We start from the raw sequence: 15,530 nt of genomic DNA on the forward strand, positions 1-15,530 counted from the left end.
GCCTTCTGCTCAGGTCATGGTCTCAGGGCCCCGGGATTGAGGCCCGCATCGGGCTGTCTGCTCAGCAGGGAGCCTGGTTTCACCCCCTTCTCTGCCTGCCTCTCCGCCTACTTGTGATCTCTGTCAAATAAATAAAATATTAAAAAAAAAAAAGCCAAATTCTATCTCAGATATATGTACTGCAAATATGTTCTCCCAGTCTGTGGTTCACTTTTTAATTTTATTAATGGTGCCTTTTTGTGAATGAAAGTTTTTAACTTTGATGAAGTACAATTTATTGGGCTTTTTTTCCTTTATGGATCGTGTCTTCTGTTTCCTCTTTATGAACTCTTTGCCTATCCCAAAGTCGTGATGATATCCTCATATGTTTTCTTCTAGAAGTTTCATGTTTTAGCTTTTACATTAAATCTATAATCCATCGTGAATTATTTTTGTGTATGGGATATGAGGTGAGAATCAGGATTCATTTTTTTCTTGTAAGTTTATCAAATTGTTCTAGTACCAGTTGTTGAAAAGACTTTCTTTTCTCTCATTGAATTACATTGGTATCTTTATCAAAAATCAGTTTACAGGGGTGTCTGGGTGGCTCAGTGGGTTAAGCCTCTGCCTTTGGCTCAGGTCATGATCTCAGGGTCCTAGGATCGAGCCCCACATCGGACTCTCTGCTCAGCAGGGAGCCTGCTTCACCAACCCCCCAACCCCGCCTGCTTGTGATCTCTGTCAAATAAATAAAATCTTTTAAAAAGTAAAATAAATAATAAATAAAATAAATAAAATATTAATATTTTATTTATATTTAATTTTATTTATATATAAATTTAAAAATCTTTTTAAAAATCATTACAATATCATTATGGATCTATTTCCAGACTCTCTATTTTTCTCTATTGATTTATCTTTGATTATACTAATACCACACTGTCTTAATTACTATAGCTGTACAGTGGGTCTTAAAATCAGATAGTATGTCTATTCTGGCCTTATTCTTCTTTTTCCAAGTTTGTTTCAGTTATTCTCAGTCCTTTGCATTTTCATATAGATTTTTAAGGGAACTTGTCATTCTCTATAAAAAAGCAAAAATAATATCTTAATAATATTGCCTCTTACAACCCATGATATATTTCTCTATCCATGTCACTATTTATTTAAATCTTCCTTTATTTCTCTCATCAGTGTTTTTTTAGTTTTTAGGGTAGGGGGTCTTACAAACATTTTGTTAAATTTTTATTAAATATTTTATTTTTTTTTATAGTATTTGCTAGGAAGATTTTTCTTCTTAGGATTTTTTTTTTTTAACTTGTTATTTGATTGAGAGAGAGAGAGAGAGAGAACACAAGCAGTGTGAAAGGCAGAGGAGAAGCAGACTCCCAGCAGACGCTCCACCGACAACCACCCAGGTGCCCTGCTAGGTAGATTTCCAAGACAGATTTTGTTACAACAGTCAAAGGCACCGAAAACCTAAAGCTCACTTTAAAAAATACTTTAAAGTATCTAGTTAGATACTATGGGGTTGGGGCGCATAGAAGGTTAATGTAAAAGCAAATACAAAAATGAATTGGGTGCTTGGGTGGCTCAGTTGTTAAGCCTATGCCTTCAGCTCAGGTCATGATCCCAGGGTTTGGGGATCCAGCCCTGCACCGAGCTCCCTGCTTGGCGGGAAGCCTGCTTCTCCCTCTCCCACTCCCCCTGCTTCTGTTCCCTCTCTTGCTGTTTCTCTCTGTCAAATAAATAAATAAAATCTTTAAAAGAAGAGCAAATATAAAGATGATGTCAAAGAGATGTTGGAAAGCAGCATGTGTATAGGTGTTAGTTCATTATAGAGACAACAAGAAGGGATAGTAACTGGAAGAGGGCCCTGCTGAGGTTCTGGGGTACCTCTCCATGAGGTTCTGGGGTATTTCTCCATCTGGGTTACTCGGCGTGCTCAATTTGAGGAAATTCAACAAGAAGTTTTGTATTTTTTTTAATCTTTCCCAGTTTCTGTTTGCATTTTATAATACAACTGAAAAAGTGAACTAAAAAAAATTTTAGGGGTGGCTGGGTGGCTCAGTCAGTTTAGTGTCTGCCCTTGGCTTAGGTCATGATCTCAGAGTCCTGGGGTCCAACCCTTCATCCCTCTGTCTGCCTGTCTGGCTCCTGCTCAGCGGGGAGTCTGCTTCTCCCTCTGTCCCTGCACCCTCACTCATGCTCACTCACGCGCGCTCCCTCTCTCTCTCTCTCAAAATAAATAAATAAATAAATAAATGAATAAATACACTAAAACAATTCTTTAAAAATCTAAGAACTAATTCATGCATTTTGTGCTCGCTTCAGATTCATGACAGTGCAATTCCTAACAGTGATGGTATCACCACACTTTTATGCCCTTCACAGTATGCTGAATTGAACTGGATCTCCTTGCAGGGGATAATAAAATTTTATGTAACCTTGAAACACCATCAAGGAAATACTGGTGCAGAGATTCTGGGGCTGGAATGCCTAAGAGAGAAAAAGGAATGTGGGGAAATCTAAAGGAAAAGGAAAGTGCATGAGGTGGAGGGAGATAGAAAGACAAGGAGAGAATGTGAGAGGACAATTGTTATGAATCCCTGTTCCCCGCTAGAGTCAATAGAAAAACGAATGAGTCGTTCTTCTTTCATCACTTTGCCCTAGGAGTGAAACAGCATGAAGTGACTTTAAGACCTTCTATTCTTAGTGCTGCACAGTTGTAAATCATTAGTATTAGCAGGCACAGGCATACCCTGGGACACTTATTCTAAACCTGAATCTTATTGGAATCAGAGTTAATTGCTACCTTCTCTATGGTTGCATATCATTTTGTTCAGTCCTCAACTATTATCATTCATCATACAGTATTGACTTCACTTGATTGTCTCCCTCACTTTATTGTCATCTTCTAAAGGAAAGGACATTGTTTTATTCATCTCCAAATTGCCAAGGCATAATGTGTATGCTTGAACCTTTGAGTAATTGCTCTATAAATATTTGTTGCATTAAATCAATGGACTTTAGGATGATTATGCACATGGAATTCTCAATGATTTGGGCATATAAAATCTTCTCCTATAACATATAAATGCTTCAGTTTACAAGTCTTTCAAGTGTTTAACACTAATTTATTGTTTCATTTGATCATTAATATCAATTTATTTTTAATTTTACTTAATTGAGATAGAGTGAGAGAGGGAGAGCACAACAGGGGGCAGAGGGAGAGGGAGAAGCAGACTCCCCACTGAGCAGGGAGTATGATGTGGGTATGGATCCCAGGACCCCAGATCCTGGGCCGAGCTAAAGACAGACGCTTAACTGACTGAGCCACCCAGGCGCCCCTAAAATCAATTTTTAATGTGAATTTATTAGTTCATCTAAGCGTAATAACAGCCCTGCATGACACATAAAGGCAATCATCATTAAAGCACCCATTTATAGGATGCCTCTCCCTCTCCCTGCCACTCTCCCTGCTTGTGCTCATGTGCGTATGCTCTCGCTCTCTCTCTCTCTCTTTCTGGCAAATAAATAAAATCTTAAACAACAACAACCACCCTTTTACAGATGAAGAGAACATATAAAAAGAACTTCCTGGAGGCCTTACAGGTAGTAGGTATGAGAGCCAGATCTGGAATCTAGACTTTTGGTATTTTCATTCAGGTAATTTCCTCTAAACAACTATATCACACTGGGTAACAAAAAGTTGCCCTGCAAATTATCCCAGAGAGTTTAACTCCCAGGCTGTTTTCCCCCCAGCTATATAATGGCTTCTTGACCACCTTCCCCCCCTTTTTTATTCCTATTCCCTATCTTCCTCCCCTGCCCCCAATTTTCAGTCCCTGAGATCACAGGAAAGAAAGGCTATACCATAAGGCATAGTGTTGTATCTATTTGCAGATTCAGTTCAACATTTCTTATTCTCTCTGGATGTATGGTTCTTGAATTATCTCCTTCGTGCCAGTTGAAACTGGTTTTTACTGTAATCTTACTAATCCCCTCATTAACCCAGGGGTCCAACACAATCTTTGACAAGTATTCATTATATATTTGTAAAAGAATCATGGTTTGGGGGTCCCTGGGTAGCTCAGTTGTTAAGCCTTTGCCTTCGGCAGGTCATGATCCCAGGACCTTGGGATCCAGCCTGAATTGGGTTCCCTGGTCAGCGGGAAGCCGGCTACTCCTTCTCACACTCCCCCTGCTTGTTGTTCCTCTCTCGCTATCTCTCTCTGTCAAATAAGTAAAAACCGTAAATTAAAAAAAAAAAAAAGAATCATGGTTTTATGTTTTCTGAAAATTATTCTTAAATAATGGACATTTTCTCAATAATGTATGAATAAAAGCTTCTTCAGGAAACGATGCCATTTATCCTGATCTGCAACTTAAGAAAAAAATTGCACTCTCTCTGCAAATGCTGCTTCATGACCTAACTAACAAGTTTAAGGACACACCTTTCTGTTCATCAGTGGAGGAAACAAACAATTTCAATATGAAAGACAAGGTACACACGGTGAACAGAGCTCAAAAACTTCCAGTTTTCATTTCTGCCCAAGAGAATCAGAGATTAGAAAGAGTAATGTCAATCCTTCGATAGAACAATAGATATGAAGTATCTCTCCAACCCCCTCCCCTTTTCCCCCACCAACTCCCTCACCAAGGGGTTGAGATTTGGAGAGTCATATTCCTATCAGTTAGCAATTCTGTACTCTGATATCTGAACCACCGCAGGTGAGAAGAGAAAGCTGGGAAAGGAACAGAATTTTCACCCTACTCTCAACATATTAAAATAAAGATATCATTCTGAACCCTGCAAGCATCAGTCATTGTCATCGTCATCACCATCTTTATCCTAATTCATAATCATTTACAGAACGTGTTACAGACCTTCAGTTTTCAGCCTGCTGTGTAGAATGATGGGCTTTGAAGCAGGTCGTCAAGGGATCTGACCCTCTCCTTCCAGCTCTGTCTCTGGCTTATTATGTAATCTTTGGAGCTTTGATTTTTCATCTGTAAAAACGAGGTCATAGCTATTGAGCGAATTAAATAAGGCCAATCAAATAAGGTAACATATACAAAACACGTAACATAGACAAAAGCTTTGTGCAAACTAATAGCTCTATAAAAGTTAGTTTCAGTTGCTTGACCATTCTCTGTTTCCTTATTTCTAGTGGGAACAATAATGGTACCTACCTCATGGAATTCTTTTGAACTCTAATAAATGTCAGAACATGTCCCGACATACTGCTTAGTAAATGCTAGCTAGATAATATTAATATAGCTAGATATTATTAATGTAAGCTCCACAAGGGGGCGTGTCGGATTTTAAGCATCTTTTCATCTTCCACAGAGCATAGCACCGTGCACCACCAAGCTACATCTTTCCAAGATGATTTGCGAACGGAACCATCTTCTGACCCCAGAACACACCACCCGCCGGCGTTTGCGTTACGACTGCGAAAGACCGGAACCCAAAAGCTGGGGATGTTGAGGAGCCGGAGCTTCTTTGCGCTTGGACGCTGGTCCCGGAAGTGGCGAGGGCGGGATCAACGCTGCCCGGAGAAGTCCTCCGCTTTGCGAAGATGCTGCTGGACCTGTCGGAGGAGCATAAGGAGCACTTGGCGTTTTTGCCGCGAGTGGACAGCACGGGTCAGAGGGCGCGGCAGCAGAGGGTGGTGTCCTGTGGCCTGGGGGATCAGGGGTGCGCCCGGCGCTCATGAGCTCCTGGCTTCCGTTGCAGTGGTCGCGGAGTTTGGGCGGATTGCGGTGGAGTTCCTGAGGCGAGGCTCGAACCCCAAGATCTACGAAGGCGCCGCCAGTAAGACGGGGAGAGTTGCTGCGCGGGGAAGTGCGGGCCTTTTTTTTGGCACCCTGGAGAGGAAGGGGTTTTTGCAGCTCCAAGGGTCTTACTTTCATTGTGGTGCAATGTGGTAGGGCTAATTGGGTAGGGCTAATAGGGTAGAATGTGGTAGGTAGAGTTGTGGTAGGGCCCTTGTGGCGCAAATCCTTCGCGTGCTCTAAGTAGCTTTGAGATTTTTAAAGCTTCCGCTGAGTTGGTTTTGTCGTGCGTAAAAAGCACATAATACCATCTGCCAGAGATCCTATGATGCTTCGATGCACCCCAGGGTGTGGAATAGCAGGGTGAGGCATTAATATCCTGCAAGTATTTGGTTATAATTAGTTGTTCAGACATCCGCTTTTCTGCAGTATTGAAGTCTCCCTGCTGGGCGAGTGGTTTCTGAGATTGTCAGTCCTTCCAGTTCCTCTTCTTCAAACTTGAAATAGCTGGGCGTTCAAGAGGAGGACAGTACGGCTGATACTGGTCTCCATGGGTTTGCATTTTGTAAAGGTTACACGGCGGGAAATATCAAAGGCATCTGTCTCACAGTGGAGAATGAACAGGAGGCTATTACCGACTCATTATTTTTCATTACGGTGCCTGGAAGTATGGAATAATAGATAATATTTACGCCTAAATAAGAACTTGAATAAAGGAATAAATATCACACAGTAAGTTATTGGCTTATGTTTCCTTTTCCCAGGAAAACTCAATGTGAGCAGTGACACTGTCCAACATGGTGTGGAAGGATTAACGTACCTCCTCACTGAAAGCTCGAAGCTTATGGTAAGGGGTTCTGTGAACTGTTTTGTATTTCTTTGACCTTAAAAAGGTGCAGTATACTCTACGTCATAGCCCTGGCAGGCACCTGCTCATTTCAATTATGTTGTTAGTGGTTTATAATGGACTTAGTCAAGCCATGTGTAATCAATATGACTATAATGTGATCTGCTGGTATGAATGCCTCTTGCTAGTATAAATTAGACTTACTTCTAATTCTGCATGCTATTAAACCATATACAATAGGACATATCCTAGGAGAAGGGAGAATTAAATGACTTATTTTATTTTCTTTTATTTTGTGTATTAGCACTATCTAGCTTGATGGAGAATAGAAGAGAAGTTGGCCATTTTAACAATTCTTTTTATGTTTTAATAAAAGTATTTTTATGTATCAGAGACTCAGATTTGGGAGTAGTGGGTAAGAGTTACCTTTAAATGTAAAGGATGTTGTTTCTTTTACCAGCCAGAAAAGAATTAGGAGATATCATAGTCTTTTGTGTATATCAAATATTTTAGCAGTTACTAGACAAAAAATTAATGTTCTGTTAAACTTGACTCACCTTCAGATTTCTGAACTGGATTTCCAAGACTCTGTTTTTGTTCTGGGATTCTCTGAAGAATTGAACAAATTATTGCTTCAGCTTTATTTGGACAACCGAAAAGAGATCAGAACTATTCTGAGTGAATTGGCACCAGACCTTCCAAGTTACCACAGCCTTGAATGGCGACTGGATGTACAGGTATGGATTTTTTTCCCCACTTGACAAAGAATAGAAGATTAATTTTTAGTTCCATGTCCTCAAACTTATTATATTCTTTACCACCTTAACTAAACTTCGGTTTGAAACTAATTTTTTTTAATGTTTGTTTTGAGACCATTTCACAAACAGTTCATTTTCTTATATGCTTAATGTGTTTAGAGTAGTTTAATTTGCAGAGTTTGTAAGAAATAGGTTATTTTGGAAAGGAGGTGGTCATGCAGATTTTTAAATTCATATTTGATTTTATGACACTTTTATGTTTAAACATAAAGCACGCATATATTAAAGTGCACAGGTCATTGTAACGCTAAGTGGATTATCACATGGTGAAACACCCATGAAACTAACTCTCGCCCATGACAAGCACCCCAGAAGTATCCTCTTTGCTACCTACCAATTACTTCCCCTTCCTTCCTTTCCAAAGGTCACCAGCATCCTGGCTTCAAATATGTAGATTCCTTTTGCCTGTTCTTTAACTTTCTATATATGGAATGATTCAGTAAATATTCTTTTGTGTCTGACTACTTTTACATGTTCTGTTTGAAAGATTCAGTTGTTTGTAAAGCCACACAGATAACCAAAAGGAGGTTCTCATACTCTTGCATGTAGCCCTTTATCAAGCAGTGACAGATAAGTTAATAGATGTTTATTGAATGTCATCCATTTGCTGATTAGAGCTGTGCTAAATGCTTTTGAAAAAAGAAGCATAAGACATTTTCTCAGATGGAAAAGATGTTATCATCTAGTTAGAGATATTAGATGTTTTTAGAGTAACTAGTAATTAAAGATATTTGTAAAGTAAATTTCTGGAGGGGGAAAATATAATTGTATAAATGAAGGTACAACTGAGTACTGTATTTCAAAAATCTATAGCTTCAGTAGTTCAGTGTATGCTTGCACAGTCCAGAAAAGCTTCAGCAAAAGGTGAAATTTCAGAAGGATGAATGAATGGAGAAAACCAGTGTTAATTTTCTTGAAAAGGAGGCAATGTAAGTTGTAAAGGGCTATATGGATATGGGAATGAGCATTGAATATGTGGTATAGTGCTCTGGTCCCCAAACTTGACTGCATATTGAAATGGCCTGGGTAGTTTTAAAATATTTTCATGTCTGTGTTCTACCGCCAGAGATGCTGATTTATTGTTATGGGATTTGGCCTAGGCATCAGGATTTTTAAAAACCTTACCTGGGGAATTCTAGCTTGTAGTCTGTAAACGACTGTTACAGTGGATTCTTCCTGATTGGAATGGTGGTAAAATGGTCCAGACAGGTTACAGAAATTCAGTTAGAGGGTCTAGCAAGTATAATCCAGTGTGATGAGTGCTTGAATAGGTAGAAACACAGATATGGTATAAACCAGACTATAGGCTCCATGAGTGCAGGTACTGTGTCTTGTTCACTACTCTGTCCCCAGTACAATGCCTGGTACATAATAGGCATTCAGTGTTGAATATTAAAAAAGGTAGGGGTGGGGATAGGGGAGGGTAGGTAGCTTCTTAAACAAGTTGTTTATCAACTGTTTCTTGTACGGTTGTCATTGCTAGGTGGTGTGGATTCACAAAGAACCAGACATAGTCATAGTTCATGCTCTTGGAAACATCGTAAGATGCAACTCCTGTGGGGTTCCCGGGGAGGAGGAGATCAGTGTTGCTAAGCTTTTATGTTTCAGTCTTCTCATAATAACCAGGAGGTGTGGGGATGGTCATATTCATGAGATTCAGTAGTAATTTATCTTGCACATATTTACCTCTTTCTTGAATGGGGGTTATTTCTGACTTTTGGGTTCTGGTAGCCCTTAAAAGTTGTTTTTTTGGCTTTGTGATTTACTTTGAGTTTTTCCATTATGAAGACATTTTTAAAATGAAACTTAAGCAATTGAATTTTCTAAAACTCAGGAGAGCTCATTTACCAAGTGAAATGGGTTTGAATAGCCATGCTATCGCAAGGACTAATACAGTTAAAGTTGAGGGTATGCTGAGTGAATATTGCTTCATGTGGTGAAGTGCATTTAGAGCTAAAAAAAACTACTTAAAGAACTAATTGATTTTCTGAGCTCACTAGTCAAAATTATTACAAGGGATTTTAACTGGAATAGATTCTTCTTTCTGTTTATGGGAGGAAGACTTGACAGAAGATCAGCTAAATGGCTGGGAAACAAATAACAGGATAAAGGCCTTTCATTTTTGAGTAACTGATTTGTCTCAACACTGGTAGTGAATGGACAGTTACCATCTAATTATTGTGTAGTTGCTTATAAGAAATACACTAATCATCATAGTTTCTAAATGGTTCTAATAGAAACATTTCCCTTCATAAATTGCCAGCAAAATTAGTGCATTTAATAGCATCAATAAACTGACTGCATTTGAGTTTGGTGTGGGAAGATTTACCTTTAGGACTGATCCATTTAAATTGCTATTGTTGGGGCAACTGGGTGGCTCAGTTGGTTAAGTGACTGCCTTCAGCTCAGGTCATGATCCCAGGGTCCTGAGATCGAGCCCCGCCTCGGGCTTTCTGCTCAGCGGGGAGCCTGCTTCCCCCCCCTCTCTGTCTCTGCCTGCCTCTCTTGTGATCTGTCAAATAAATAAATTTTAAAAATCTTAAAAAAAAATAAAATAAATTGCTCTTGTTATTTTTATAAGGACAGAATCTCCTCTCTATTAAAAAATAAGTCCATATCAGGAACTTTGTGGCCTACTGTTCTTTATCCTGTATTGTCATCAGAATTTCTTTCTGAGAAAAAATTAGGTCTGATTATGTCTTACTAGGTGTTTGTTTGGAATGTTCCATAATCTTTATAAATTTTAAAGAATGGTGTGGATACTTATTTGCAAGGGATATTGATTAGATATTATGTTTTCTAAAAATTTGAGGATAGATTGACCTAAAGTCTCTAAACAAAAAGTTCATGGCTTAGAGCACCTGGATGGCTCAGTTGTTTAAGTAACTGCCTTCAGCTCAGGTCATGCATGTTCCTGGAGTTCTGGGATTGAGTCCCACATTGGGATCCCTGCCCACAGGGAGTCTGCTCCCCCCTCATGCTCTCTCTCTCTCTCTTTCATTCTCAAATACATAAATGAATAAAATCTTTTTAAAAAGTTCATGGCTTAATTACACACCTAGATACATTTGGTCCCTATCTGTAAGGCATATATAGAGAAAAGAGTATAAACAATGCATAAGTGAATCAGTAAGTAGTATTTTAAGCCATCATACTTAATAGTCTGTCTTTTATACCTATAATTTTCTATACTAGAGGAAATGATCTTGAAGAGATACTTTAACTTACAAGTATCTCTGTTATGTTTGGGAACTGGCTTACTCTAGAGTATCAATCTATTGTTTCCAAGTTATTTTTTTACATTAAATTTCAACCATGGATCAGTATCTTGGGTTCTTCTGGAAGCCAGATCACCTAGAATTAATTGGAAGAAGTTATTAGTCAGAATATTCTGTTCTCCTTTTGCCATGACTCTCGTAGTTTTAGGTAACAGTCTTGCCTTCTTGTGTAACAAGATGCTTCAGGTTTATCTTGTACAATTGTTGTCCCAGACCTCTAATCAGCTATTCCTTTAAAGATGTCCTCGTTCCTTTTAAGGAAGTATGGTCTTTAGGGAACAGTCTGGTGCTAGCACTAAATAAATGCTAATGCTTCCAAGTTAGCCATTGTTTCTAGTATTTGGATATTTTTTTCTTTTAAAAATATGTCAGTAGTATTTTCTTTAAAAATTTTTGAAATATATCATACAAACAAAACATTATAGCTATTCAGCTTAAAGAATAATAATAAAACAAGTACCCACTGCCAAGCTTAAGAAATACATCAAGACCACATATGACCTCCCCCAGTTACGACGCCTCTCACTCCTCTGAAGGAACCATTATCCTGAATTTTCCGTTAATCCTTTCTTTTTCTTTCTTTCTTTTTTTTTTTTTTTAAAGATTTTATTTATTTGACAGACAGAGATCACAAGTAGGCAGAGAGGAAGGTAGAGAGAGGGGGAAGCAGGCTCCTTGCTGAGCAGAGAGCCCAATGTGGGGCTCCATCCCAGGACTCTGGGATCATGACCCGAGTCGAAGGCAGAGGCTTTTACCCACTGAGCCACCCAGGCACCCCAGTCCTTTCCTGATAGTTCCTTTTTTACACAAATTTTTTCATCAAACCTTAGTTTTCATGTATTCTTTTGCAGCTTGCTTTTTGATTGAGCATTTTACTAGATTTATCCATAACAATTTACATTGTTATAGTTCTTTTCATTGCCATTTAGTAAGCATTTTATTGGATGAGTATTCTCAATGTATCCATTCTGTTATTAAAGAATATTTGAGACGTTTCTAATTTTTGGAATTGGAAACAAAATCTTGGAAACAAAAACAATTAACGTCATGAATATAATGTATAAATGTAAGAATTCAAGGTATACACCTAGGAGTGGCATTGATGGTAATGTATATGGTTTTCCAAAGTGATTCTCTTTTCACTCTCACCAGCTGTGGAAGAGAGTTCCATTATTGTTGCTCACAATGCCTTCATTTGGACAGGCTTTTAATTCTTGATGGGTTGATACGTGTAAAACAGAACTGTATGGTTTTATTAGTCATTTTCCTGATTTCTAATAAAGTTGAACATGTTTTCCTATATTTATTTATTTGTGTTACTTCTTTTGTGAACTGCTTACTTAGCTCTAATGCACGTTTTTCTCTTGTTCTTGTGGGGTTTTTTGTTTTTGTTTTTATTTTTATTTATTTATTTATTTATTTATTTATTTTTAAGATATCTGTGTGTTTTTTTTTAAGATTTTTATTTATTTATTTGACAGAGAGAGATCACAAGTAGGCAGAGAGGCAGGCAGAGAGAGAGAGGAGGAAGCAGGCTCCCTGCTGAGCAGAGAGCCCGATGCGGGACTCGATCCCAGGACCCTGAGATCATGACCTGAGCTGAAGGCAGTGGCTTAATCCACTGAGCCACTCAGGCGCCCTTGTTTTTGTTTTTAATCAGAAGGTTTTTCATACGTTCTGGGTACTAATCTATTTTTTGGTTGTATGTGTTACAAAGTGCCTTCTCTCAGCTTGTGGTTTGTTTTTCTACCATCTTTAGGTATCCTTTAGAAAAGAATGTAATAATCTTAATGTATTTCAGTTTATTGGTTTTTTTCATTATGGTTTATGTCTTATATATCATGTTTAAGAAATCCTGTATGGCAAGGTTGTATATATATTCTCTTCTTTCTTTCCAACGTTTTTTAAACTTTAGTTTTCATTTTGAAGTCTATAATTCATGTAAAGGTTTATTTTTGTATATGATATAAGGTGGTTACAAATACTGTGTGTTCAGCATGATTATTAAAACAGTTATATGCTCTTATTCCATTTAAAATGAAGCTTGCAAGCAGAAGCCTGAGGCAACAGATTAAACCATCAGTGACTATAAAGCTACACCTTAATCAGAATGGAGATCACAGCACCAAAGTTCTGCAGACAGACCCAGCCACTCTGCTCCATTTGGTTCAGCAACTGGAACAAGCATTGGAGGAGATGAAAACAAACCACTGTAGGAGAGTTGTGCGCAATATCAAGTAGTCCCAGTTTTAAGGATTTATTCCCTCTTAATCACTCATGAATCGACGATATGCAGCAGTTACTTTTCAAAATTAATTTTTTTATTAATTGACAGTGATAAACATGTATTTTCCATGAAATTTCTTTTCCTATGACAAGATAGTGAAGTCATGATCAAAAGCTAAAGTTAAGTTCCTGGTGCTAAATGTGGTCAGTTTCTTGACAAATTAAGATGTATTTTATATTTTAAATGTAAGAATTGAATCAACTGGAAGTGAATCTATACTGTTCATATGTTTTATGTATATGAATGTCTTTTTTTGGTACTTCTTTTGATTGCTTAACTTTATTATTTTTGTCTTTATTGACCAAAATCTGAAAATAAAATTCACAGTGTAATACCATTGCTGTTCAGAATATTTTTAGACAGTTCATTGTTTTTGACCTTTAAAAGCACCCACAATGTAAATAGCCACAGAATAGCTGGAAGTAAATATGAATTTTTTAAAACGCTACATTTTTTAGGCAGTTCATGTATTTTTCCCTCCTAGTGAATGTAATAAGTACTTAAGTTTGAGTTGTTATGGCTAACTGCTTACATAGTACTCAAATTTGTGTGATCATATGTTGCATTTTATCAAGGTCTGTTTTTTCCCCTAGTACCCAAAGCATCTAAGAGATCCTGTCATTTACATTTATATACAATGGATGCAGGAGGAAATATAATGACTTCTTAAGTATCTGAATATAAATTACAGTCACTTTTTAACTTTTGTTTGAATAAAGTATAAAGAGGGCAAAGGGAGGCCATGTTTACTACAGGTAAGTATTCCTTCTTTACAAACTTGATTTTGTTTGTTTGTTTGTTTGTTTGTTTTTTAATAAGTAACTATAAGCGATTGGCTTGAAAAACTCAGATGCTGATGTATCAGTCTTATAGAGTACATAGTCACAGGGAGACTTAGAGGGACAAGGAGACTTTGGTGGCAGATTTAAGGAGAAAAATCACAGAAGGGTGGAAATGGGCATTTAGTCTTAAATATGTATCTACAATCTTATTCTGAGAGCCTTATATCCATGGAGCAACTCAGGAATGCCTTTGGAACCATCAGACTCTTAAGTTGTATACTCTAGGTTTTGTCAATACTTTCTATCCTAAAAATTAGAGATTTTGATATCATGTTTCTTCTCTCTTAAGAGCCTAGCAGGGAGCAGAGGCCAGTGTAAGGAAAGCACAAATTTAATTGCCACCCATTTAATCACCACTGCAAGTAGATGGGCCACTATTTCCCATAGGTATATGTTCTGTCATTGCAAAATAAGTAATATATTTTTTAAAGATTTTATTTATTTATTTATCAGAGCACAAGCAGGGGGAATGGCAGGTGGAGCAGGCAGAGTTGAGAAGCAGTCTCCCTGCTGAGCAAGGAGCCTGATGTAGGACATGATTCCAGGATCTTAGAATCATGACCTGAGCCGAAGGCAGACGCGTAACTGACTGAGCCACCCAGGCATCCCACAAAATAAGTAATATTACATATTAAACACTAGTCAAATTTTAATTATCATGATAACTTGATTAATGAAGCTGTCATGTTAACTTTACAAGCAAAGAGAACATGTATTAACATGAAAGAATACACACACACACACACACACACACACATATAGCATGTTGTCAGGTTTAAAAACAACATATCTGCCAAGCTTATATGATAAAAATAACTCTATGAGTCTTCTTAGTTATCCACATTTGGTGGAAATAAGCAGGGCTGACCCTAGCCAAAATGGAAATAATGCCACTGTGTGCCTTCAAGGCAACCTTTCTTCTGTATCTACTGGTCTTCCCTTAATCAAAACAAGAAAGTGGCTCTTAGTCTTTATCTGTGTCAAACTCCCTGGGACTCTTTTCTTTACTCCATTATTCTTTCTGATATTTTGCCTTCTTCACCTTTTTGGGCCAGAATGAGTTGGGAGCAGACTCCCTAACTTCTTTCTAAAGCTGAGGCTCATTTTTTAGTACAGAGCATTGAATAAGCCTCTTTATTCTCTTGTTTAAACATTCCTTATCCTTAGGGACTCGTCTGCTACCTTTGTTTTATAGCACATTTGATTTTTTTTGTAGCTTGTATATAAACATATTTTCTGCAGATGTAGTCACTGTTCCACTCTGCTATACGAGCAGGTTTCTTGACTGTAATGTGCCTTTCCATCTATAACTAAATATTAAGTCATTTTGGATTATAAGTATGTTGATTTTTCAGGATTGGCTAATGCATGTTTAGACTTAAATATCATATTCTTCATGTCTCAAAGCCAGAATAGTAACATTTCTTCTCTCAAAACAGAGCTACCAGTGGGGAATGACCAATGTATATCACAAAGTCTATATTCTACTTCACCCATTGGAAGTTTTATATTTCACAAGATTTTAGTGAGCTTGTTTTGTTATTGGTGTTTCCGAGCTTAAGCAAATTTAAAGCAGCAAACTGAAAGGTGGTGGCGATACCATAAAAGAAAATACACCTTTGAAAACAAAAATGAGAATCTGATGCTAAGGCAAGATTGAAAGATCACTGAGTGGGGCGCCTGGGTGGCTCAGTGGGT

The 15,530-nt window shown here is 37.8% G+C and overlaps 2 protein-coding genes across 2 annotated transcripts in view; one reads left to right on the forward strand and one right to left on the reverse strand.

The window, feature by feature from the left end:
* RNF13 (ring finger protein 13) overlaps window positions 1–5,406 on the reverse strand; it is a 193,778-nt gene extending 188,372 nt beyond the window's left edge. The window contains exons 1-2 of the mRNA XM_059163783.1: window positions 5,176–5,406; window positions 4,870–4,992 (exon numbers count right to left, since the gene is read on the reverse strand). The gene's annotated coding sequence lies outside the window, so the exon portion shown is untranslated. The remainder of the gene's footprint in view (window positions 1–4,869; window positions 4,993–5,175) is intronic.
* A 67-nt stretch (window positions 5,407–5,473) lies between these two features.
* COMMD2 (COMM domain containing 2) lies at window positions 5,474–13,327 on the forward strand. Its single transcript, XM_059163789.1, has 5 exons — window positions 5,474–5,631; window positions 5,723–5,800; window positions 6,525–6,607; window positions 7,171–7,344; window positions 12,747–13,327. The coding sequence occupies exons 1-5, from the start codon at window positions 5,565–5,567 to the stop codon at window positions 12,942–12,944; spliced, it is 600 nt and encodes a 199-aa protein (XP_059019772.1). The 5' UTR covers window positions 5,474–5,564; the 3' UTR covers window positions 12,945–13,327.
* The last annotated feature ends 2,203 nt before the right edge of the window (window positions 13,328–15,530 follow it).

Source organism: Mustela lutreola, chromosome 2 (genome assembly GCF_030435805.1).
Source record: "Mustela lutreola isolate mMusLut2 chromosome 2, mMusLut2.pri, whole genome shotgun sequence".
Lineage (NCBI taxonomy): Eukaryota > Metazoa > Chordata > Mammalia > Carnivora > Mustelidae > Mustela > Mustela lutreola.